At 45.1% G+C, this 27167-nt stretch overlaps 2 protein-coding genes across 2 annotated transcripts; both read left to right on the top strand.

Annotated features, from left to right (window-relative positions):
- Window positions 1-8747: 8747 nt before the first annotated feature.
- LOC138801889 (serine protease 27-like) lies at window positions 8748-14490 on the top strand. Its single transcript, XM_069984981.1, has 5 exons — window positions 8748-8790; window positions 11391-11547; window positions 12353-12627; window positions 12803-12963; window positions 14092-14490. Exons 1-5 carry the CDS (start codon window positions 8748-8750, stop codon window positions 14488-14490), a joined length of 1035 nt encoding a protein of 344 aa, XP_069841082.1.
- A 5965-nt stretch (window positions 14491-20455) lies between these two features.
- Window positions 20456-25896, top strand: LOC138801887 (serine protease 27-like). The gene is made up of 7 exons (XM_069984980.1): window positions 20456-20577; window positions 20700-20797; window positions 21018-21044; window positions 22118-22277; window positions 24960-25234; window positions 25327-25496; window positions 25651-25896. The coding sequence occupies exons 1-7, from the start codon at window positions 20456-20458 to the stop codon at window positions 25894-25896; spliced, it is 1098 nt and encodes a 365-aa protein (XP_069841081.1).
- The last annotated feature ends 1271 nt before the right edge of the window (window positions 25897-27167 follow it).

Below are 27167 nucleotides of genomic sequence, written 5' to 3'. Positions count from 1 at the left end.
TTTGCAAACTGATAACATATGCAGATAGGTTATCGCAATTCATTTCCAACTGCTGTGGTAGATAACACCCCAACTGCGGTGCCCGCCCAAACAATATTTCGTATGGAGAGAGTTTAGTCTTGCCCTGAGGGGCTGTTCTCACTGAATACAAAGCAATTGGTAAGCACTGTGGCCATGGTTTATGTGTCTCTTGCATTGTTTTTTGTATTTTCAGCTTAAGGGTACCATTCAGCCTTTCCACCTTTCCTGAGGCCTGTGGCCTGTAGGGGGTGTGTAGTGCTGAGTCTATACCCAAAGCTTGACACACATTTTGGAACACTTGACCAGTAAAGTGCGTTCCTCGATCTGATTCAATGACTTCTGGTAGGCCAAATCTTGGAACCAGTTCCATAGCAATCTTAGCTGCTGTATTTCTTGCATTGGCTGACTTTACCGGATATGCCTCTGGCCATCCAGAAAAGAGATCCACACAGACAAGTACATACTCATGTGGACCAGACTTTGGCATCTGGATGTAGTCAATTTGAAGTCTCTGAAAGGGATAATAAGCCCTTGGTAAATGTTTTTGTGGGACTTTTACTGTCTGTCCAGGGTTATTGGCCTGGCAAATGTGACATACCCTTAGGCGTTCATTCACATAATGCCTGAATCCTGGTGCATACCAGAATTTTCTGCTTTGTTGCAACATCACATTTGCACTGACATGGCTAGGTAGATGTAAGGCTGAGTAAAGGGTTGGAAACCAGGCTTTTGGCAAAACTGGTAACCCTTCAATATGCCATATTCCATCCACCAACACCCCTTTTCTTGTACATTCGTCAAGCTCTTCCTCCGTCATGGACTGAATGACTTTTTGTAATTCTGTTTGTTCACTCACAGTATCCACTTCTTCATCAGGTTCTAGTGGAAGAAGAGCTGCTTTCTTTGCAGTTTTGTCGGCTAAATCATTCCCTCTGGCCTCCTTGGTATCTTCTCGTGTGTGAGCAGCCACTTTTATCACTGCAAGATCTCTGGTTTTTGCAGCTGTCTCTATGAGTTCTTTGATCAGAGTCCCATGCTTAATAGGGTTTCCTGCTGCAGTCAGAAACCCTCTTACTGCCCAAATGTGGCCTGAGTCATGGATTACGCCATGTGCGTATGCTGAATCAGTGTAGATATTGGTGGCATCATCTCCTGCTTGTTCTATGGCCTTTTTCAGTGCTGTTAATTCTGCAACCTGGGCAGAACAGCCTGGCGGTAAAGGGCCACATATCACTGTCTCATGCAGGGTTACCACAGCATATCCAGTATGGAATTTGCCATGCTCATCAGCAAACCTGCTGCCATCAATGAAAAATTCATGCACAGGATTTGGCAATGGGATTCTTGAAATATTGTGAATAGGTTGTGACTCTGCTTCTATTAGTTCAGCACAGTCGTGTTCCATGATTTCAAGTGTTTCTTCACCATTGTCATTGTCCTTTTCCCCCCTGTCCAAATCTGTGAATATGAGAAGTTCAGCCAGATTTAGACTTGTGAGTTTTTGAAAGATGAAATTAGGAGGAAGGAGAAGTGCACATTGCATACGGACTTGTCTAGCCATTGACAGATGCTTAGTTTGGACCTGTGTTAGTATGGCATAGACGTCATGAGTAGTGAGAATGGTGGTAGGATAATCTAGAGATACATCTGATGCTTTATCCACAATGACTTGTACTGATATAACAGTCCTTAGGCAAGTGGGAGCTGCTTTGACCACTGAGTCCAATTTGACTGAATAGTACCCCAGAGGTCTATGTTTGCCATCATGTTTCTGAGTAAGGACCCCCAAAGCATACCCATCTATTTCTCTGATAAAGAGAAAGAAAGGATACTCGTAATTTGGCAAACTCAAGGCAGGGGCTCTCAACAATTCTTGCTTGAGAGTTTGAAATGCAGCTGCCGCTTCTGCTGGAAATTTGAAAGGAATTTCTTTTGTGCAGTCATACAATGGTTGCATTAGTTTTGCAGCATTTGGTATCCACTGCCTACAGTAAGATACGAGTCCCAGAAAAGCACGAAGCTTCTTCACATTGGTTGGAGGTTTAGCTTGCTGTACAGTTTGTATGCGACTTGGACTCAGATGTTTCTGGCCAGCTGATAGACAATGTCCTAGAAAAATGACCTTCTCTTGGACAAATTGTAATTTGTCTCTGGACACTTTGCAGTGTATTGTAACAAGGAAATTCAGTAATTCCATGCTTGTTTTTTCACAAACTTCTTTTGTTGGACAGCAAAGAAGTAAGTCATCAACATACTGTAAGAGCACTGTCTCTGGTGGCAGCTGAAAGGCTTCTAGGACAGATGCCATTGCTGCAGAGTACAAAGTTGGCGAATGAACCATTCCCTGTGGCAATCTCGTCCACGCATATTGGACACCCTTGTGTGTGAATGTGAACAGGTGATAACAATCAGGGTGCAATGGCACTGACCAGTAGGCATTGACCAAGTCAATGACAGTATAGTACTGTGTTCCAGATGGTATTTGATTGAGCAGCGTATGGGGATTTGGGACTACTGGAGTGAGGGGTTCCAGTATTGCATTTATGGCTCTTAGATCATGAACCATTCGGTAAACAGTTGGTTGTCCCTTGATGGTCTTCTTTTTAACAGGGAATAATGGAGTATTGGCTGCAGATTTTAATTTAATCAGTACCCCCCTTTGCAACAATGGTTCTATTTGCTCAGATAATGACTTTTCTTGAGCAGAGTTAAGAGGGTACTGTTGAAGTTGAGGCAGTGTGATATTTTCTTTCCATTTCACTTTTACTGGTGCTACTGGCATGTCTCCTACGTCAATTTTATCCTTAGCCCATAAAATGGGAGGTAAGGAATCAAGGAGTGTAGACTGAGAAGTAGCAGGAATGCTGTCATTCTGCTCTTCAAGGCTGAGTATTTGACACAGTGCCTCAGATTGTAGGTCTGAGGGAATTTTCAACATAACATTTCCATCTTCCATATATTGTATGTTCCCCTGCAGGCGGGACAAAAGATCAGCACCCAAAAGTGCCATTGTCCCAGACCCACCCACAAGAAATCTGGATACCAATATATGTGGACCTATTTTTGTTTTTAGTGGGTGGGTAAGAGAAATTTGTTGTAGGTGACCATCAAAGCCAGCTACACTCACTGCATCATCTGAGATATCATTGGGAGACAACTTATCAGAGGGTATCATTGATCTTGAGGCTCCTGAATCTACTAGAGCTTGGGTTTGAACTCCAGAGACTTGTATGGGTATTGTGACAAATGGTCCTCTAGTGTCCTTATCCTCTGCTGCATATAGTCATTGTTGTCTCTTTGGCTCTGACTCCTCCTTTTCTTCTTCTTTATTATCCCGTTTTCTTTTCCTGCATTCCTTGATCATATGTCCTATCTTACCACAATAGTAGCAAGTGGGACCTCTCCGTGGTTTCTGGCCAGGTTGCTGTTCATTGGCCACAGCTACCACGACTCTTTTTTGTTTTCCTTCCTGCAAATCCAATTGGATTCCACATGCTTTTGTAACCATATCATCCACATTATCTGCCTGTCTCCACTCTGGGCAACATAATTTCAGTTTATCTGCAATTGGGTGTCTTAAACCATCTATGAAAGCTCTTGCTAGCAATCTTCTGACTGCTGCATCTTGTAGATCCAGTCCCTCATCTTGATATGACTGGTTTAGTCTGAAAGAATAGTCAGTCACTGATTCCTGAGGACCTTGCATTACTGGTCCTGCGGATCCCTTTTGTCTCTGTTGCATTTGGCAAAAAGCATTTAAATGTGGCATAAACTGTTGTCCTGATGCCATTGACCTTATGTCATGAGGTGCACGATTGCCAATATGTGCCTGGAGTTGGGAAAATTGAACTGGGCTCATTTTCATTCTACAGAGATCCATCATGTCTATCCAAGCGGCTCTATATGTACCTTGAATTTGATCTAGGTACCTCCAAAAACTAACAGGAGCTATTCCAGGATTTGGTGCATTCTGTAACAGGGACATTTGATCCCCAGGTTGCCAGGGTTTATATTCATCAAATGCTCTTAGTTGGTAATCTCGTGGAGCATCAGGATTGGCAGGATCTATTGGTTCCTTAATAAATATCCTTCTCTCAATCACAGGGTGCAAAGCATCAGGATGAGGCTTGTGTGCCCCACATGCCAGGCAAGTGTCCTCCCAGTCTGGGTTTTGTTGACCACAGTTGAAACATACCCATCCCGGGGGTACGTGTACTGTTTTTGTGTAAGAAGGGGGGGGATTTGAGACTGAAGTAAGGCTCAGTCCCTTTTTGTTATCTCCCCTCTGGGTTATATCCCAGGTTCCCTCTTTCCAGTCATATATCCATTGTTGGTCTTTTGCCTGTTGAGATAGATCTTTCATATGGGTAACTGTCATTTCCCATCCATTATCAATTATTAATCCTCCCCTTTCTTCTTGGACTTTAGTCCAAGTATTGGGGTTAAAAACAGCATCGTGTTGGATGTTAAAATATTTCAACATTGCTTTTGCCCTTTTTGCTTGTTCTTTGCCATATCGGCAGGTCACTATGTGGGTTGCAGAAACCCCTTTTGATTCTGTTTGTCCCATTTTATATTACTTCATGATCGTATAACAGGAGGCACCCAGAATGATCAACTGATGATTTCCTTTCTTGTGTCCTGTACACTTATGACCACGGATCACTACCAAAAGCTGGGACTTAGAATATTCCACGGTTCAGGGCTTCCTTCTATTATGTTGAAATATACTCTTGCTGCTATGTAGATTGCAAAACAAGTTACCCCAAGTATACAGAGGACAGGGATTAGCATATTACAGATCTTTCCCTTGGAAACAACCAGACTACTGTCCATCGTCCTTGTATAGTTAGGCTACTAGGCTCATTCCAAAGTGGTTTTAGCACTGGCACTGTTCCCACTGCACAACGCTCCGTGTCTCTGAGGATCTGTGGGACAACCACGGCCGGGCCCTGAGTAACAGTTTTAGCCTGAATGAGCAATTCTTCGCCTACTATATACTATCCCTCACAGGTTAGGACAAACAGACATAGAACAGCCAACAAGAGGAGAACAGAGTTCAAATTAACACGCCTATCGTGAGTTCACTTTTGATAACTTACTCTGCAGAGGTAGGTAAGAAAGATGTGAAGGAGGAGAGCACAGAAAAGAGCAAACAAATTTTTTACTCTTACCTGGCCAGGTTTTGTGGTCTCCTTGTTCACCCCTCTCTCTCCTGGTACAGCAGTGCAGGTCATCCGATCTCCCGATGTAATGGGCGTGTCCCTGTTCGGGCGCCAAAAATGTTAGGGTGCCTTCTCAAAGAAGGCCTACTGTTGTTGGCTGTTTCCTAATTGAGTTGGAGAATGGGTCCGGATCCCCTCTCCCACACCATGCACTTAGAATGAGGACACAGACAACGTATCTTGCAAACAAGTCTGGTGTGTTCTGCTATCTCTGAGAACCCACCTTTATTTATACAGAAAAAAACCAAGAGTTTATTTTTCTTCAAACTTTGGATGGATTAACTCATTCCTCTCAGCCGGGTACATTTTCTAGTCTATATAAAAAAAATGAAAGTCTGTCTGTCTGTCTGTCCCAAATAGACTTCCAAATGCCTGAACCGTTTGACCCCAAATTTGGCACAAAGATACATTGGGTGCCTGGGAAGGTTTTAGCAAAGGTCCCGTCCCTGCCAGATGTACAGGAGGGGAGGGGGAAGAGCGGCGCCCCATAGAGATGAATGGGAAAATCTCCTCACTGCAAACACAGGTGATATAATTTGCTGCAGCAGACACGGCAGTTGGAGCCTTAGCAACCAATAGGATTACTGCTTTCATTTTCACAGGGAGTTGTGGTTGCTAGGGAAGCTGCCTCACAACATCCACAGAAATAACTGGTAGACCCCCTACTCCATCTATACAGTACATGTATATACAGGGCACTACAGGTATACTGGACCCCCTACTTCATCTATACGGTACATGTATACAGGGCCCCCTACTCCATATATACAGTACATGTATACAGGACCCCCTACTCCATCTATACAGTACATGTATATACAGGGCACTACAGGTATACAGGACCCCCTACTTCATCTATACAGTACATGTATACAGGGACTCCTACTCCATCTATACAGTACATGTATACAGGACCCCCTACTCCATCTATACAGTACATGTATACAGGACCCCCTACTCCATCTATACAGTACATGTATACAGGACCCCCTACTCCTACTATACAGTACATTTATACAGGGCAGTATTACCAGCTGATGCTGCCCTAAGCACTACACCTGAAGATGCCCCATCCTCACTCACCAAATAGCATCAGGATTGGTAGGTAATAGCTCCAGACATCACATTTAACACCGCCACACCAGGCCTGACCAATACTGCAACACTGTGACTGGATAACACCGCCATACTGTGACTTGATAACACCGCCATACCAGACCTGACCAATACCACCATACTGTGACTGGATAACACTGCCACACCAGACCTGACCAATACCGCCATACTGTGACTGGATAACACTGTCATAACACACCTGACCAATACCACCATACTGTGACTGGGTAACACCTCCATACCAGACCTGACCAATACTGCCATACTGTGACTGTATAACACCGCCATACCAGACCTGACCAATACCACCATACTGTGACTGGATAACACCGCCACACCAGACCTGACCAATACCGCCATACTGTGACCGGATAACTCTGCCATACCAGACCTGACCAATACCACCATACTGTGAATGGATAACACCGCCACTCCAGACCTGACCAATACCGCCATACTGTGACTGGATAACACCGCCATACCAGACCTGACCAATACCGCCATACTGTGACCGGATAACTCTGCCATACCAAACCTGACCAATACAGCTATAGTGTGACTGGATAACATCGCCATACCAGACCTGACCAATACCACCATACTGTGACTGGGTAACACTGCCATACCAGACCTGACCAATACCGCCACACTGTGACTGGATAACACCGCTATACCAGACCTGACCAATACCACCATACTGTGGCGTTTTTCATGCCATGGAGAGGCCATAGTACAGTGTAAGACTGTCCCGAGCATGAGGCCACCGTAATGTGGTGGGGCAGTTTACGCCATTTTCAAGTGGTAACCAAGAGCCTCATTATTTTTATGGAAGTTTTTTTGGCAGTTGGGGGGGGGGGCTGCTTTTAACTCTTTTCATGTCTGTAGTGGGTCTGTATCTTGCCATTGCGGTGAGCTGTTGCATTTTTCTGTGTTTTTGTGTGTTTGCAACTTCGGCCATAGCAACGTGCTCCTGCCTAGTGTGAATGGTGTTCTAGGAGAGCTGACCAAATTTGTTTCTTTTTTTTTTTTTTCTGTGACTGGATAACACCGCCATACCAGACCTGACCAATACCGCCACACTGTGACTGGATAATACTGTCATACCAGACCTGACCAATACCACCATACTGTGACTGGATAACACTGCCACAGCACCTCCACCAACTCTATTCTGCAGGTATACAGAACCCCAAACTATACACTACAGGTATACAGGACCCCAAACTATACACTACAGGTATACAGGACCCAAAACTATACACTACAGGTATACAGGAACTCCACCAACTATATACTACAGGTATACAGGACCCTCAAACTATACACTACAGGTATACAGGACCCCCGAACTATATACTTCAGGTATATAAGACCTCCACCAACTCTATACTACAGGTATACAGCACCTCCACCAACTCTATACTACAGGTATACAGGACACCCTATACACACTGACACTTTATACCTGGGCAGCGCTGGGTACATTTTCTAGTTCTATCTATAAATAGCTACAATCTATAAGGAAATTGGAAAAAATAAATAAATAAAACATACGCTAAAAACATTATCAAACTAACAGAAAATATAACAAAATATAACACACAACAACGTACTGTGCATGAAATACAGAATACAACATATAACAATACACCAATACTACATATAAAACAAATTGCAACACATGACAACAATACAACATATAAAACAAAGTACATTTGCAACAAAATTTAACATATAACAATACACCAATACTACATATAAAACAAAATACAACAATACAACAGATAACAATACTACATATAACAACAATACTACATATAAAACAAAATACAACATATAACAATACAATACAACTAAACAGGGTTCACACATGAAATTTTGTTGCAGTTTTTTTTTTTTTTTTTTTTTTAGCAGAACATAGAAGTATCCAGAAATATCTGATACAGCTGGGGTCAGTGGGATCAGAAAACTGCATCCAAATTGAGTAGAAACAACAGAAGACAAGAGGCAGGTGGATACGGCCAAGACATCTCTTCTATCTACTATCAGAATAAAATCTATAAACACAAAAAGGTTTTCTAATTAAGACGTTTTGGATGATTTCAACACATTGATATAAAAATTAATTCCCAACCCTCAGAGCTGTAATCATTATCACCATGTCAGTGAAGGAATCTGGAGAACAATGGAGAACAAGGATATCACCCACTACTGTCCCTCCACTACATGACATGTTTTGCTGAGATGCTAATGACCAGGAACCAGTCAGGCAGCTTTGGACCTCTATATAAGTTGTGTCCTTAGCTGAGAAAGTATACAGGACATCACTGGTCAAATGATACAGATCAGCAAGAAGGCAACCACAGCCATCACCGCAGCCGTACCATGCAGAAGCTTCTGGTGCTCCTCACACTTCTCTCACAGCATGGTAAGGCCCTCAGCACCTTCTAGGTCTACGTTCATTCCAAAAATGCTTGGGTTAATTTTTAAGCTTGAAGTTAACTTTTGTGTTCTGGACCAAATTTACTTGCGACACACTGATATATATGGTTGTGATCTCGTCCCCGCCTCAGACTTTGAGGTCCTCGGTGTAGGGTTTGATAATCGCATTGTCTCTATCCGTATGGTCCTGGTCTCGTCCCCGTATAAGACTGTGAGGTCCTAGGTGTAGGGTTTGACAATCGCATTGTCTCTATCCGTGTGGTTCTGGTCTCATCCCCATCCCAGACTGTGAGGTCATATTTTTAGGGTTTGATAATCGCATTGTCTCTATCCGTGTGGTTCTGGTCTCATCCCCATCCCAGACTGTGAGGTCATATTTTTAGGGTTTGATAATCGCATTGTCTCTATCCGTGTGGTTCTGGTCTCGTCCCCGTATAAGACTGTGAGGTCCTCGGTGTAGGGTTTGATAATCACATTGTCTCTATCCGTATGGTCCTGGTCTCGTCCCAGTATAAGACTGTGAGGTCCTCGGTGTAGGGTTTGATAATCGCATTGTCTCTATCCGTATGGTTCTGGTCTCGTCCCCATCTCAGACTGTGAGGTCATATTTTAAGGGTCTGAAAATCACAATGTCGCTATCCATATGGTTCTGGTCTCATCCCCATCTCAGACTGTGAGGTCATATTTTTAGGGTTTGATAATCGCATTGTCTCTATCCGTATGGTTCTGGTCTCGTCCCCATCTCAGAATGTGAGGTCCTCGGTGTAGGGTTTGATAATGGCATTGTCTCTATCCGTATGGTTCTGGTCTCGTCCCCATCTCAGACTGTGAGGTCCTTGGTGTAGGATATAATAATCACATTGTCTCTATCCGTATGGTTCTGGTCTCGTCCCCATCTCAGACTGTGAGGTCCTCGGTGTAGGGTTTGATAATGGCATTGTCTCTATCCATATGGTTCAGGTCTCGTCCCCATCTCAGACTGTCAGGTCATATTTTAAGGGTTTGATAATCGCATTGTCTCTATCCGTATGGTTCTGTTCTCATCCCCATCTCAGACTGTGAGGTCCTTGGTGTAGGGTTTGATAATGGCATTGTCTCTATCCGTATGGTTCTGGTCTCGTCCCCATCTCAGACTGTGATTATCAGACCCTACACCAAGGACCTCACAGTCTGAGATGGGGACGAGACCAGAACCATACGGATAGAGACAATGTGATTATCAGACCCTACACCGAGGACCTCACATTGTCTCTATCCGTATGGTTCTGGTCTTGTCCCCATCTCAGACTGTGAGGTCCTCGGTGTAGGATATAATAATCACATTGTCTCTATCCGTATGGTTCTGGTCTCGTCCCCATCTCAGACTGTGAGGTCATTGGTGTAGGATATAATAATCACATTGTCTCTATCCGTATGGTTCTGGTCTCGTCCCCGTATAAGACTGTGAGGTCCTTGGTGTAGGATATAATAATCACATTGTCTCTATCCGTATGGTTCTGGTCTTGTCCCCATCTCAGACTGTGAGGTCCTCGGTGTAGGATATAATAATCACATTGTCTCTATCCGTATGGTTCTGGTCTCGTCCCCATCTCAGACTGTGAGGTCATTGGTGTAGGATATAATAATCACATTGTCTCTATCCGTATGGTTCTGGTCTCGTCCCCGTATAAGACTGTGAGGTCCTTGGTGTAGGATATAATAATCACATTGTCTCTATCCGTATGGTTCTGGTCTCGTCCCCATCTCAGACTGTGAGGTCATTGGTGTAGGATATAATAATCACATTGTCTCTATCCGTATGGTTCTGGTCTCGTCCCCGTATAAGACTGTGAGGTCCTCGATGTAGGATATAATAATCACATTGTCTCTATCCGTATGGTTCTGGTCTCGTCCCCATCTCAGACTGTGAGGTCATTGGTGTAGGATATAATAATCACATTGGCTCTATCCATATGGTTCTGGTCTCGTCCCCATCTCAGACTTTGAGGTCCTAGGTGTAGGATATAATAATCACATTGTCTCTATCCGTATGGTTCTGGTCTCGTCCCCGTATAAGACTGTGAGGTCCTCGATGTAGGATATAATAATCACATTGTCTCTATCCGTATGGTTCTGGTCTCGTCCCCATCTCAGACTGTGAGGTCATTGGTGTAGGGTTTGATAATCGCATTGTCTCTATCCGTATGGTCCTGGTCTCGTTCCTGTATAAGACTGTGAGGTCATAGGTGTAGGATATAATAATCGCATTGTCTCTATCCTTATGGTCCTGGTCCAGAAGATCTAACTCTTCTTCTCTTGTCTCTTCTCTCCTCATGGCATTCGCTTCTCCTTCGATGTCTTATCCCAGGATTCCCAGGGCTTGTGGCGTTGAAAGGTAAATATAAGTTCCATGTTAAGAAGCCATTTATGTGACTATGATATGCATATAAATTATAGTTACTTTAGCTACGTGTCTGGGGGTGGTTTTAGAAGGTATGAGGTCGTATTATCTGCAGCAGTAGTCAGTCAGTCCCGGGTGCCCCCCCAATGTATATGACCTCTGCGTGGCTGTATCAGGATCGGATGACTTCTCTTTGTATGGTGCAGGTAATCCATTGGTATCAGGAAGAATCGTAGGAGGAGCCGATTCGACGTTAGGAAAGTGGCCGTGGCAGGTCAGCATACAGAGGACAGACAAAAATAACTGTGGGGGATCGCTCATCGCAGACTCCTGGGTGCTGACAGCCAATCATTGCTTCATTAGGTACGTTTTCATTAGGAAAGGTAAGTTTTAATTTCTGTTATTATTAACTAAAGGAACCATAGAGGAGATAGTCACAAGTTATACAGAAATATATTCACAGTGTACTTGATAGAAGATCTGAGCCAGGCTTTTCCTATTGCAGAGGACAGGCTTCTCTAGCTGAGCCAGGCTTTTCCTATTGCAGAGTATAGGCCTCTCTAGCTGAGCCAGGCTTCTCATATGGCAGAGGACAGGCTTCTCTAGCTGAGCCAGGCTTTTCCATATGGCAGAGGACAGGCTTCTCTAGCTGAGCCAGGCTTTTCCATATGGCAGAGGACAGGCTTCTCTAGCTGAGCCAGGCTTTTCCATATGGCAGAGGACAGGCTTCTCTAGCTGAGCCAGGCTTTCCCATATGGCAGAGGACAGGCTTCTCTAGCTGAGCCAGGCTTTCCCATATGGCAGAGGACAGGCTTCTCTAGCTGAGCCAGGCTTCTCATATGGCAGAGGACAGGCTTCTCTCATTGAGCCAGGCTTTTCCATATGGCAGAGGACAGGCTTCTCTCATTGAGCCAGGCTTTTTCATATGGCAGAGGACAGGCTTCTCTAGCTGAGCCAGGCTTTTCCATATGGCAGAGGACAGGTTTCTCTAGCTGAGCCAGGCTTTTCCATATGGCAGAGGACAGGCTTCTCTAGCTGAGCCAGGCTTCTCATATGGCAGAGGACAGGCTTCTCTAGCTGAGCCAGGCTTCTCATATGGCAGCTTATAAGCAGTATCACATAGAAATGGAGACCAGGAACCAAGGTTTTCTTATGTATTCTCTTGCAGGTCGATGAATACCTCAGATTACACCATATACCTTGGAGCTCTTCAGCTGTCGGACCCGAAACAGTCTGGAGTTGTGGTCAGAGGAGTGAAACAAATCATTCCATATCCTGACTTCTTGGGAGTAACATTCAGTGGAGACATCGCCTTGGTGGAGCTGGAGAAACCGGTCAACTTTACATCCTCTATACTGCCTGTTAGTCTACCATGTGCATCTGTGAATCTCCTAGAGGGAACCTTGTGCTGGGCTACAGGCTGGGGAAACATTAGAGAAAACGGTAGGAACATTCATGGTGACTGATATGTTATGGCCAGCAAAATATATGAAGGGTCAATAGACTGATGGACGAAATATAGGGCAATATGGCTGGTCACCTAGAGGTAGTGACTGAAGCATCACAGAGGACCATGACCCAGCATGCTAATATGTAGAGATGTTCTCTCTCCTTACAGTTCAGCTCTCTGACCCAAAGACTCTCCAGGAGGTCCAGCTCGCTCTGATAGACAACAACAACTGTGAAGCCATGTACAGTGGCAAAAAACTATACCTCCAGCGAATCAAAGACGACATGTTGTGTGCCGGATACAAGGAAGGAAAGAAAGATGCATGCCGGGTAGGTGGAGATACACAACTACTACCAGACCATCATCTTCTCATAATATAGAGAACTGGAGCGTTTTCCAACCTTTTGTCCTAACACAAGATTCTATGTTAGGATTCTATGGTAGGGTAGGGGCAACTTATCAGCTGCTGTATATCCTACAGGAAATGTTGTTTTATTTCAGTCTGACACAGTGCTCTCTGCTGCCACCTCTGTCCATGTCAGGAACTGTCCAGAGCGGGAGAGGTTTTCTATGGGGATTTGCTGGTGCTCTGGACAGTTCCTGTCCCGACCAGAGGTGGCAGCAGAGAGCACTGTGTCAGACTAGAAATAAAACAACATTTCCTGCAGGACATACAGAAGCTGATAAGTATGGGAAGACTTGAGATTTTTTAATAGAAGTAAAATACAAATCTATATATCTTCCTGACACCAGTTGATTTAAAAGAAAAAGATTTTCACTTGACGACCCCTTTAACGATCTTATGTAAAAATTGTTATGCCCTATAGCAAGATCCTATAAGATCCTTATGTCCTATCACATGATCATATAAGACCCTTATGTCCTATCACATGATCCTATGATAAGATCCTTATGTCCCATCACATGAATCTATGATAAGATCCTTACGTCCCATCACATGAATCTATGATAAGATCCTTATGTCCTATCACTTGATTCTATGATAAGATCCTTATGTCCTATCACATGATCCTATGAGAAGACCCTTATGTCCTATCACATGATCCTATGATAAGATCCTTATGTCCTATCACATGATCCTATGATAAGATCCTTATGTCCTATCACTTGATTCTATGATAAGATCCTTATGTCATATCACATGATCCTATGAGAAGACCCTTACGTCCTATCACATGATCCTATGAGAAGACCCTTATGTCCTATCACATGATCATATGTCAAGAATTTCTTTTTATAAAAGGTCCATATAAAAAACCCAAAAAGACTCCCAAGACTCTTACCAACTTGGGCAGAAGCAAGAGGTAAGAGGGGGATCTAGTCCATGTTCTTGGTCCAAGTTACCCAAGAGAAATGTTCTTATGTGGACTTCCTAATAAGATATCACCCAGATTGCTATAGATTATTTTCCTTCTTTAACACAATTTCCCTGACAGGGCGACTCCGGAGGACCCCTGGTCTGCAGTGTAAACCGTGTCTGGATACAGATGGGCATTGTCAGCTGGGGTTTGGGATGCGCCAGGCCCAGCCGCCCTGGTGTCTATACACGAGTCCAGTCTTACCTGTCCTGGATACAGACATATGTGCCATCCCTGCAGAACAACAATGAACTGACGAACGTTCTCCCAGTGAAGAAGCTTAACCCAATATTACATCTAGAGAACAGCAGCCTTAGTGATAGTCCATATGACCCAAACTACATGGAGAGCGGAGATCTAAGCGGTAACTCTACCAGGCTCAAAGCACAAAGTCTTGTTGGAAGTGGAGCCCATTCCAAGCTTTGGTCAATGGCCAATTCCATACTGATCATCCTGGGTCTTGTGCTTCTTCTGTAGTTCAACCAACCACATCATCACCACTACAAGCACTGTCATCAGATAGTCCACCATTGTATCCAGCTCCACCTGAAGGATCGTGGTCATCACCATGTTCTTCATAGGTCTATGCCTAGGTCTTGTCTTACATTTGATCTCTACCATTAGAAATCTTTGAGTTTTTGTGATTTTTACACTGTGAAGTCCAGAAAGAGTCGACATACCCCCTATATATACTTGTATCATGTAGCATGTATGTAATTAACCTCTAGTTGGCTGACACAATTATTATTGTTAATTATATATATGTATAATGTCCATTCTTATTACATGAGTCTGTAAAATGTAAAGAGAAGTTTGAATGAATTGTAGTTTTATGTAAATAAAGAGTTGATTTTTAGATTTTTTTTTTTAAATTAAGCTTTGTGTTGGTGACTTTCTTCTGTCTATTTATAATGGGTGATACAGAATGACTCCTCTGAGGAAACATCATAATATTCTATCCCATACTATAGATTGAAAGGACCAGAGACACCTGGGGGGAAACATCATAGAAAAGCTACACATGTGAGTGCTGTCCATCATGAGTGATTGGCCAATAACTATGTCTCCTGACCCCCCACCCATCCAATACACACATGATTGCTGTCCTTCTGGTCTCCTATTCTCCTTTTCAGCCTCTTGCTCTCGGCACTGGTCTCCTCTTCAGCCTCTTGCTCTTGGCACTGGTCTCCTCCTCAGCCTCTTGCTCTCCGCACTGGTCTCCTCTTCAGCCTCTTGCTCTCGGCACTGGTCTCCTCTTCAGCCTCTTGCTCTCCGCACTGGTCTCCTCTTCAGCCTCTTGCTCTCCGCACTGGTCTCCTATTCTCCTCTTCAGCATCTTGCTCTCGGCACTGGTCTCCTCTTCAGCCTCTTGCTCTCCGCACTGGTCTCCTCTTCAGCCTCTTGCTCTCCGCACTGGTCTCCTCTTCAGCCTCTTGCTCTCCGCACTGGTCTCCTCTTCAGCCTCTTGCTCTCCGCACTGGTCTCCTATTCTCCTCTTCAGCCTCTTGCTCTCCGCACTGGTCTCCTCTTCAGCCTCTTGCTCTCGGCACTGGTCTCCTCTTCAGCCTCTTGCTCTCAGCACTGGTCTCCTCTTCAGCCTCTTGCTCTCGGCACTGGTCTCCTCTTCAGCCTCTTGCTCTCGGCACTGGTCTCCTCTTCAGCCTCTTGCTCTCGGCACTGGTCTCCTCTTCAGCCTCTTGCTCTCGGCACTGGTCTCCTCTTCAGCCTCTTGCTCTCGGCACTGGTCTCCTCTTCAGCCTCTTGCTCTCCACACTTGTCTCCTATTCTCCTCTTCAGCCTCTTGCTCTCCACACTGGTCTCCTATTTTCTTCTTAAGGATCTTAATCTACTCCTAATAATGGATTTACAATGAGTTTCTAACATAGGGAGAAACACATTGATAGCAGTCCTACCTATGTAGAGGCATTCAACCCCAGAAAAGACCCTCTGCCCACCTAAAAAGCAAAAAAAAGTTTCAGACATAAAAGGAATTCAGATCCCAGACCTGACAGACTCATTCATACACTGCTTTTTACCCCCGATGAAAACCCAACACCATGTGACAGGTTGGTGCCAGGGAACAAGCTATAGCATCTACTGTATTGTGATTATAATTATTAATACTCACCAGCCATACACATATGGTCTCACCATCAATGGCACTTGTTGTGATCAGGCAAGTGGTCACAAAATGGCATCACAGCGCTGCAGCCTATCTGTCCCTCACTCTGCTGTAAGGTGTTTCTTACCATTTCTGGTTAATGTGCTGCAGTGTTAGATTGTAACCACAAGATGTCACTGCAGAAGAAGAAGGAGAAGATGATGCAGGAGGCTGTATGCTGTATAGACTGTGAGCTGCAGTACTCAGAATGTCCACCGCACAATGCATGGCGCTGTCTGTTCCTGGCTTTGTTCCCTGTAGATGTGGTTCAATACGGCAAACAGATGATTATGGGGGATGCCCGCAGCCCTGTTATATCAGCTGCATTGTCAGCAGTTTGGGGCAGGCGCCTGTGTGGTGACAGACTGCAGAAGTTTGTGTACAGCATTTATAAAGGCCTTTACGCTACTTTTGAGGGGTTTGCGCCTGCGGCACCTTTATTCGTTTTTTACACTAGGAGAGGGCGTAGTTTCCTATTGGCTACTTTGTTAGTGAGGTTTATCATGTGACATTACTCGGTACTAACGTCATCCCGTTTTTGTGCCTCTCGTCTTCCTTTAGCTAAGCTGTTTGAAGCAAATAATTGCCCAAGATTTATGAAGACAATTGAGCCTAATGAAAATTTTGGCGCAACAACTGTAGAATTTTGCTCAGCCCATGAAAAATTCCCACCGATTTAAAAGAACGGCCCAGGTGATACATCTGCCCCTAAGTATATACCGTATACAGGACCTGGAACAAGACTGGGGAGCTGAGCTGCCGTAACGGAATATGGCGCTGTCTGCCTCCCGCTCTCTTCTGTGTAAGTGATGTGTGATTACGGTAATCAGCTGGTTATTAGGGGCCACAGAGGTCGGACCCCAATATTCTGATATCGTATGACAGGAACAATCAAAAATAATGTACAGGCCAATCATGATACTGCTGCTCTGGATGCTGATCATAGGTCTATAGTCCTGCTCTGGATGCTGATCATAGATCTATAGTCCAGTTCTGGATGCTGATCATAGGAGTATAGTCCTGCTCTGGATGCTGATCATAGATCTATAGTCCTGCTCTGGATGCTGATCATAGATCTATAGTCCAGTTCTGGATGCTGATCAAATATCTATAGTCCTGCTCTGGATGCTGATCATAGATCTATAGTCCTGCTCTGGATGCTGATCAAATATCTATAGTCCTGCTCTGGATGCTGATCATAAGACTATAGTCCTGCTCTGGATGCTGATCATAGGTCTATAGTCCTGCTCTGGATGCTGATCATAGGTCTATAGTCCTGCTCTGGATGCTGATCATAGGTCTATAGTCCTGCTCTTAATGCTGATCATAGCTCTATAGTGTGAAAGGCCGGGACAGCTGATGTCGGGGCAGCTGGTGCGGTGTTGGGGCAGCTCTGTGGACCACTTGGGCACTTGTCCTGGTAGCCTGGAGTGGTGTTGGAACCTACCAAAGGGGAAATGAGCTCTGCTTCCTAGTATCAGATAACCCAAGTGTAAGTCTGGTGTATAGGTGCAGATGCAGCAAGAACAGACCAGAGTCCAAGAAAGGTGACAAGAAGGGTGAAAGGTCAGGAAATAAGGAAAAGACCTGCACCTGTGACAGGGTAAAACATGACCTGTGACAAAAGACATTTAACCCATTGCTTCCTTCAGCTGTGCATAATACCAGATACATACAAGAAATACAGCGACATCTAGTAGGGAAGACTAGCCGTACGCTCCTCCTTCATCCCACTGTGAGAACCTTAGAGAGTTACTTTGCCCAGGTGCATAAGAACTTAGTGGCACACCTGTGCTGGGACACTACAATTCTCCTGATCAGAGGTTTATAGTCCAGATCTGTATACCTCTGTGGAGTTGAGAGGACATTTTGTCTCTGTTCCTCCATTCTATAGTCTTCAAATGTGTATAATGCTGTGTATAAATGCTGTGTATCCAACTATTGGGAAAGAGGCCCCCGCTCTATCTAGTCACCATCTTTATTACAAGGAGAACTTGTTTATTTACTATGTCTATGGCTAGTGGAACTTGTTCTTTACTTTAGGGTCTGAGGATCGTTGACTATAAGATTAGAGCGAGGACAGCTGGGGACACATGGCCGCTCTTGTAAGATATGTAACACCCAGGGTTCAGATCCCTTGAAAATAAGAAGTTGTGTAATTAATCTTCGCCCCTCACATGCTGAGTAATAGATACATAACTGACACTCACTCCAATCAGAAGAAGAATTACTATGTATGTAACATCTAACCAATAGGAGCTTGGTCACTGCCCATGTCCTCCTTGGTTGGACGCCAACTTTCTTTGTATGTATAAATATGTGTTTTTGTCCAATAAATGAGGAGCTTGATTCACAGAATCCTGTGTCTGTGTCATGTCTCCCAAGCTTGTAAAAATACCCTACTGATAATTTAGAGTCCCGCTAAGACTGGGGGTGGGTGTTTCCCCCACAGTTAATGGCACCCCAGATGGGACTGGCATCATATCTGCATTGATGACACCCAAACCTGGGAGAATTATGGTTCAGAGACCCACAGACCAGACCAGCTGCAGTATAAGGCAGCACCCAGGTATAGCGGGGAGACCTTATTCTAAGTCTCACCCTAACACCTCTATATAACCAGTACATGTCCATAAAACCAGTATACTTCTACAGTGTCGGACTGGGGTTGGGCCACCGGGGAATTTGGCTGAGCAGCCTGTTCTGAAGCTAACACAGCGGCTTTGGGAAGCGAGCAGAGCGTGGACCGGCAATGTATACAGTTTTTTGTACTTACACAACTTGCAGCCCTCGGCCAAGCATCGCTATTATACATGCGCGGTTGGCGGTCGCTGATTTAAAGTCAGGACCAAAAGACACGATCAGCCGATGATTGTTCTCTCTGTATAATAGAGAGAACAATCGTCCGAATCTACCAGATAATCAGATTATGGCTCGGTGTAATAGGGCCCTTACTCTTTCTGGGACTCTGTCCACGCATACTGTAACACAACGTAACTCCGACGTGTGTGATCAGACCCTTATGGACTCACATCCATGTTTATACCTTAGATGTCGGGGGATGGGAACGTCCCTGTGATGGCCGTAATGTCACACATATTAGTCATGGACATCGCCCTCAGCATTTCTCACTCTTCATGCGCAAGAAATAACGTGAAACAAACCAGAAACACTGATGTATGGAGAGAAGGCGCTCCATGTATAATGGATGATTAATGGTCACAATGCCTGGAGACACAACACAAGACGTCACATGAGAGCGAAGCAAGTCATACCCCATATAACCATTAAATCCTCCATATAACTGATATACCGCTATATAACTCATATACCTCTATATAACTGATATACCTGTATATAACCAGTAATCCTCCATATAACTGATATGCCTCTATATAACTCATATACCTCTATATAACCAGTAATCCTCCATATAACTCATATACCTCTATACAACTCATATACCTCTATATAACCAGTACACCTCCATATAACTGATATGCCTCTATATAACTCATATACCTCTATATAACTCATATACCTCTATATAACCAGTAATCCTCCATATAACTCACATACCTCTATATTACCAGTATACCTTCATATAACGGATATACCTCTATATAACTCATATACCTATATATAACTGATATACCTTCATATAACCAGTATACCTGTATATAACTTATATACCTCTATATTACCAGTATACCTCCATATAAATGATATACCTCTATATAACCATTATACCTCTACAGAACCATTATACCTCTAACTAACTTATATACCTCTTTATAACCAGTATACCTCCATATAACTGATACACCTCCATATAACTGATACACCTCCATATAACTAGTATACCTCCATATAACTGATACACCTCCATATAAGTGATACACCTCCATATAACTAGTATACCTCCATATAACTGATACACCTCCATATAACTGATACACCTCAATATAACTGATATACCTCCATATAACTAGTATACCTCCATGTAACTGATACACTTCCATATAACTCATGTACCTCCATATAACTGATACACCTCCATATAACTGATACACCTCCATATAACTGATACACCTCCATTTAACCTCCATACAGTCAGCCCATAGTGCACACCTTCTCAACTTGGCCCTGTATTGAGGACAGCATCCCAGCTGCCCCCCCCCCACCCAATAATTTGGGTCTGGTCAGATGTGTGTGTGTGTGGGGGGGGGGGGGGACAGGTTGACCTTTTGCATCGGGCCCCCCAGCCATCAGCCTCAGATCATGGATGTGTCCTCTCTGAGCAGATCTCAGCAGGGCGTTGGCCGAGGTGTCATTATAAGGAATTGCCATTTCATGGATGTTCTCCGAGGTTCTCAGAATATCTCCCGCCATATATCCTGGAGGTCAGAGTGATCTACCATTCAGTAAATAGTCACCTCCTGAGCCACCCTGACAGTGCCCAGAACCGGTCCAGCAGCTTTAATGCACTATATAAGCCCTGACACCAACACCACCCCCGGAATAGAGAGGCCAACACCGGATCGTGCGGCAAAGAAGACACCACCATCTCCAGCAGCAGCATGAAGACCCTTCTCCAGCTCCTCATGCTCCTCACACAGCACGGTGAGACCTTCATGTCCATCCCCGATCTACTGACCCCTTCAGTGTCCTTCCATCATCATCATCCTCATCCACATAATACTCATCATCCACATCACCATCACACTCATATGCTGCATCATCATCATCATCATACACATCATGCTCATTGTCCTCCTAATACTCATCATCATCTTCACGTCAGTACATTACGTTTATATCTTGTTTTCCCCTCTTTTCTCAGGATTCCTCAGAGTTGAAGCCTTGAAAGGTAAGAAAGATCCTAACCTAAAGGATAGGTAGAAAATATAGGGGATTCCGGAGTGGATGGGTAAATCGGGGCTGATGGCATGGGCCATTCCTAATGATCAGGACAATCCACGGCATGATTCCACCTTCCACTTACTGACATCAGGACACTTCTGGATGTTGTGAGGGTCACCCGTAACTAGCCCTTCATGGGGTGGCATGACTTACACAAGGCTTTATGTTGGACCACTCTGCTCTGTGTTTGGCCCTTCATGGGGTGGCATGACCTACAGGAGGCTTCATGTTGGATCACTCTCCTCTGTGTCTGGTCCTTCATTGGATGCGATGAACTACACAAGGCTCCATGTTGGACCACTGTTCTCTGTGTCTGGTCCTTCATGGGTTGGATGACCTACACAAGGCTCCATGTTGGACCACTCTTCTCTGTGCCTGTCCCTTCATAGGTTGACCTACACAAGGTTCCTTGTTGGTCCACTCTTTTCTGTGCCTGTCCCTTCATGGGGTGGGTTGACCTACACAATGCTCCTTGTTGGACCACTCTTCTCTGTGTTTGGTCCTTCATGGGGTGAGATGACCTACACGAGGCTTCATGTTGGACCACTCTCCTTTGGGTCTGGTCCTTCATAGGGTGGAAGGACCTACACAAGGCTCCATATGTTGGACCACTCTTCTCTGTGTCTGGCCCTTCATAGGGTGGGATGACCTACATGAGGCTCCATGTTGGACCACTCAGCCCTTCAGCTCATCTTCTATCTTGCGGTTCCTCTAGAGAGGAACAGAACGTTTCTTTGGTTATGTTATCTTCATATTAGCTACCTCATCCATTCCAACACCTTATTTCCCACCCCAATAATGTCTATATCCATGTCTGTAAACCTGCAGTGTATTGTTCCGTGTTACAACCCCAGAACCTCATGGTCATTGATGTGGTTCCTAAAGATTCCCTAATGATCTCCATAGGGTTTTGGATTGCTTTAGGCCCTCAGCACAGAGATGTCAGACATGGTAGTGATGCCACGAATACGGTAGACTACTGCTATTTGTGCTATAGAGATATTCTTATTTTCTCTACAGAACGCAGAGAAAAAATCTCTCTCAGGATTGTGGGGGGAACAGACTCTGTGCGGGATGAATGGCCCTGGCAAGTTAGCCTGCAGCTCAAGGGGGCTGCCACCTGTGGGGGATCGCTCATCAGTGATACCTGGGTCCTGACAGCCGCTCACTGCTTTGAGACGTAAGTTTCTAGCTTTCCTCTCTTATACTAAATACACTGCACCCTCTATGTACACTGTAGAGGTAACAAGGCTGCACTGTTTTCTCACTAGTATGCCGTTTGTACCTTGTTACACAACTATAAGGGTCCAGTTTGACCCCAAATTATGAAATGTTCCATAATGAGTAAAGTGAATGCTCTTGATTCTAATTTAGACTATACATTTTACAGAAAACTTAGACTGCATTGTCAACATTATCTGTTCTCCTGTACATCCTGTAACCCCTCTTTCTCATTTATATTCTGTAGCCTCCTTGTTCTCCTGTCCTGTAGCCCCCTTGTTCTCCAATCTGTCCTGTAGCCCCCTTGTTCTCCAATCTGTCCTGTATGCCTCGTTTTCCTGTATTATCTTCTGTAGCCCCCTTATTCTCCAGTATGTCCTATAACCCCCTTGTTGTCCAGTACGTCCTGTAGCCCCCATGTTCTCCTGTATGTTCTGTAGCCCCCTTGTTCTCCTTTACGTCCTGTAGCCCCCATGTTCTCCTTTACGTCCTGTAGCCCCCATGTTCTCCTTTACGTCCTGTAGCCACCTTGTTCTCCTGTATGTCCTGTAGCCACCTTGTTCTCCTGTACCTCCTGTAGCCCCCTTGTTCTCCTGTATGTCCTGTATCCCCCTTGTTCTCCTGTACTTCCTGAAGCCCCCTTGTTCTCCTGTACGTCCTGTATCCCCCTTGTTCTCCTGTACTTCCTGAAGCCCCCTTGTTCTCCTGTACTTCTTGTAGCCTCCTTGTTCTCCTGTACGTCCTGTAGTCCCCTTGTAGCCCCCTTGTTCTCCTGTACAGTCTATAACCCCCTTGTTCTCCTGTACGTCCTGTAGGCCCCTTATTCTCCTGTACGTCCTGTAGCCCCCTTGTTCTCCTGTACCTCCTGTAGTCCCCTTGTTCTCATGTATGTCCTGTAGTCCCCTTGTAGCCCCCTTGTTCTCCTGTACGGTCTATAACCCCCTTGTTCTCCTGTACGTCCTGTAGCCCCCTTGATCTCCTGTACGTTCTGTATCCCCCTTGTTCTCCTGTACGTTCTGTATTCCCCTTGTTCTCCTGTACGTTCTGTATCCCCCTTGTTCTCCTGTATGTTCTGTATCCCCCTTGTTCTCCTGTCTGTCCTGTATCCCCCTTGTTCTCCTGTACTTGCTGTAGCACCCATGTTCTCCTGTAGCCCCCTTGTTCTTCTGTACGTCCTGTAGCCCCCTTGTTCTCCTGTACGTCCTGTAGTCCCCTTGTTCTCCTGTACCTCCTGTAGCCCCCTTGTTCTCCTGTACGTCCTGTAGCCCCCATGTTCTCCTGTACGTCCTGTAGCCCCCTTGTTCTCCTGTACGTCCTGTAGCCCCCTTGTTCTCCTGTACCTCCTGTAGCCCCCTTGTTCTCCTGTACGTCCTGTAGCCCCCATGTTCTCATGTATGTCCTTTAGTCCCCTTGTAGCCCCCTTGTTCTCCTGTACGTCCTGTAGCCCCCATGTTCTCCTGTACGTCCTGTAGCCCCCTTGTTCTCCTGTACGTCCTGTAGTCCCCTTGTTCTCCTGTACGTCCTGTAGTCCCCTTGTTCTCCTGTACGTCCTGTAGCCCCCTTGTTCTCCTGTACGTCCTGTTGTCCCCTTGTTCTCCTGTACCTCCTGTAGCCCCCATGTTCTCCTGTAAGTTCTGTATCCCCCTTGTTCTCCTGTCTGTCCTCTATCCCCCTTGTTCTCCTGTACGTTCTGTATCCCACTTGTTCTCCTGTCTGTCCTGTATCCCCCTTGTTCTCCTGTACTTCCTGTAGCACCCATGTTCTCCTGTACGTCCTGTAGCCCCCTTGTTCTTCTGTACGTCCTGTAGCCCCCTTGTTCTCCTGTACGTCCTGTAGTCCCCTTGTTCTTCTGTACGTCCTGTAGCCCCCTTGTTCTCCTGTATGTCCTGTAGCCCCCATGTTCTCCTGTACGTCCTGTAGCCCCCTTGTTCTCCTGTACGTACTGTAGTCCCCTTGTTCTCCTGTACCTCCTTTAGCCCCCTTGTTCTCCTGTACCTCCTGTAGCCCCCTTGTTCTCTTGTATGTCCTGTAGCCCCCATGTTCTCATGTAGTCCTGTAGTCCCCTTGTAGCCCCCTTGTTCTCCTGTACGTTCTATAACCCCCTTGTTCTTCTGTACGTCCTGTAGACCCCTTGTTCTCCTGTACGTCCTGTAGCCCTCTTGTTCTTTGTATGTTCTTCAACCCCCTTGTTCTCCTGTCTGTCCTGTATCCTCCTTGTTCTCCTGTACGTCTTGTAGTCCCCTTGTTCTCCTGTACGTCCTGTAGCCCCTTCTTCTCCTGTACTTCCTGTAGCCCCCTTGTTCTCCTGTACGTCCTGTAGCCACCTTGTTCTTCTGTACGTCCTGTAGCCCCCTTGTTCTCCTGTACGTCCTGTAGCCACCTTGTTCTCCTGTACGTCCTGTAGCCCCCTTGCTCTCCTGTACGTCCTGTAGCCCCCTTGTTCTCCTGTATTTCCTGTAGCCCCCTTGTTCTCCTGTACGTCCTTTAGCCACCTTGTTCTCCTGTACGTCCTGTAGCCCCCTTGCTCTCCTGTACGTCCTGTAGCCCCCTTGTTCTCCTGTACGTCCTGTAGCACCCATGTTCTCCTGTACGTCCTGTAGCACCCATGTTCTCCTGTAACCATGTACTTCCTGCCTTCCAGGCCTTTGGATGTCTTAGCGTACACAGTCAATCTTGGGATGCACCAGTTATTAGACCTGAAGAATCCCGCAACAGCGTCCAGATCAGTGAAAGAGATAATTATTCATCCAGACTTTATACATGAAGGATCTGGTGGAGACATTGCTCTGGTGAAACTGAATAGTCCAGTAGATTTCTCTTTTTCTATCAGCACGGTGCATCTTCCCTCTCAAGCTATTCACCTGTCGGAGGGGACCCCGTGCTGGGTGACAGGCTGGGGAAATGTAGGAGAACTAGGTAAAGCCAATGTTAAAGAGAAATAATAAATCTACTAAGATTTTTTTTATTAGATATGGGTTTGATAATATCCATGTCCTTGTTCTCCACAGTTTCCCTCCCTGCCCCTAAAACTCTACAGAAAGTGGAGGTCGCTCTGATAGACAACAAGAACTGTGAGGTCATGTACAAGTCTAATGCTGCCTACAAGCTTATCAATGATCTCATCAAGGAAGACATGTTATGTGCCGGATACCAGGAGGGGAAGAAGGATTCATGCCAGGTATGGGAACACACTGGGGTTATGTCCATAATGTTTCTTCATGCACATGGTTAGTACTGTACATGGTCTCTGCAAGAACGAGGTAACAGCTGAGATGGATTACTAGGGCCGTTAAGGAATAGTGGCTTCCATTGATTGTTGTGTATCATTGCAGGGTGACTCCGGCGGACCCCTCGTCTGCAACGTGAATGGTGTATGGCTGCAACTTGGCATTACCAGCTTTGGTAGTGGCTGTGCAAGGGCCGGTCGCCCTGGTGTTTACACGAGAGTCCAGCACTACCAGTCCTGGCTCCAGCAGTATGTGCCCTCTTTGCAGTTCAGTAATGGGGGAGAACATTCTGTCTTTAAACGGCATCTTAAACGCAGTAAAAGATCCCGCCGCATTACCACCAGAAACTAGTAGCGCGAGGTCCACCATGCATGGGACATTCACCAGAATATGAATACGGAAATAAGACAACAGCTCCGATGCCAGGGAGGCCATCATTAAGATGGACAGGGAAGAATATGATGACAAATGTGCTCTCCTCCAAAAAGAAGTAAACTGGCTCTCTAGTGCCTCCTACTGGAGGTGACTAACCTGTAAGTCAATGTCCAGCCCTCCAGTAGATTGTTTACTACCTTCTGGATGACAGCTAATTTTCAAATCGTTTTCCATGAAACATTGCCTGTAAGTCTTCATACCTCCTCAAGGAGAAACAGAACCCCCAGTGAAGAAGATGGAGCGATTGTAACAATGGCTGAAAGCCGGAGATACCAGGAGAAGCCGATGGTCTGATAGAAATATGGAGTCCAATCTGATTCGGATATGGGAAGAGGGTGGTACTGTGGAGGAGGACAATGTGCCGATAGTTCTGATAATGCACAACAAGCCATGGATCCCAATGTGAAGAGTAGTAAAACACGTGTTCACCATAAGAGACCAATAAAAGCAATTACAGCGCATACCTCACACCATTAGTAGTTACGGAACCGTCTCTTTAAGAATAATAACAATAGTATCATAAGTTATAAGGTGGCCAGGTTACAGACTGTGGCAGAAAGTCTTCAGTTCTTGTTCAAGTATTTTATTGATTTTAAGGATCATGTACAAACATACATGTCACAGGGGAAACTAACAATCAACGAACAGACATATAAACAAAGAAACAGTATGAACTGAACCAGTTCAGGTATAACCAATACACTCAATAACATAGCAACCTAATTGGTCAACACATAACTAAATGAGATTGCGGCAATTATCAGAGGTGAAACATGGATGCAGAGAGGCAGAATACAATTAGAAAACAGTTGTGTAGCAAGATAGCTGTTTGCTACATTAAGGAGTAGACAGGCCTTTAAACCGTAACCAATGTCCCCATCTTAGTGAAAAGGAGGAATTATTGGGATTGTTCCTCTTGTCCACCATATGTTCCATGATGCAATTGTGCTGGACCGTTTGCATAATTTCCGGTATGGTGGGAAGGATCACGGATTTCCAATTTTGAGCTATTTTTGTTCTGGTAGCCACCAAAATATGGAAAATAATAGTTCTCTCAGCAATAGGGAATTCTGAAAGGCCAATCGATAATAGGGCTATGCCTGAGTTCCAAGGAGGGACATAGGCCACAACCTTGCTTATTAGCTCATGGACCGTTTTCCACAGTTGCGCTTCAGGGGCACAGTCCC

The sequence above is a fragment of the Dendropsophus ebraccatus genome, chromosome 9 (genome assembly GCF_027789765.1).
Source record: "Dendropsophus ebraccatus isolate aDenEbr1 chromosome 9, aDenEbr1.pat, whole genome shotgun sequence".
Taxonomy (NCBI): Eukaryota; Metazoa; Chordata; class Amphibia; order Anura; family Hylidae; genus Dendropsophus; species Dendropsophus ebraccatus.
Note: the sequence above shows the minus strand (reverse complement) of the source record. Positions and strands in the feature narration are given on the sequence as shown.

Coding starts and splice junctions, on each gene's coding strand:
- LOC138801887 (XM_069984980.1), top strand. CDS start 20,456: ATGGATGTGTCCTCTCTGAGCAGATCTCAGCAGGGCGTTGGCCGAGGT. Junction 22,278..24,959: donor GCCGCTCACTGCTTTGAGAC/GTAAGTTTCTAG, acceptor CCTGCCTTCCAG/GCCTTTGGATGTCTTAGCGT. Junction 25,497..25,650: donor GGAAGAAGGATTCATGCCAG/GTATGGGAACAC, acceptor GTATCATTGCAG/GGTGACTCCGGCGGACCCCT.
- LOC138801889 (XM_069984981.1), top strand. CDS start 8,748: ATGCAGAAGCTTCTGGTGCTCCTCACACTTCTCTCACAGCATG. Junction 8,791..11,390: donor CACACTTCTCTCACAGCATG/GTAAGGCCCTCA, acceptor TGTATGGTGCAG/GTAATCCATTGGTATCAGGA. Junction 12,628..12,802: donor GGGAAACATTAGAGAAAACG/GTAGGAACATTC, acceptor CTCTCCTTACAG/TTCAGCTCTCTGACCCAAAG.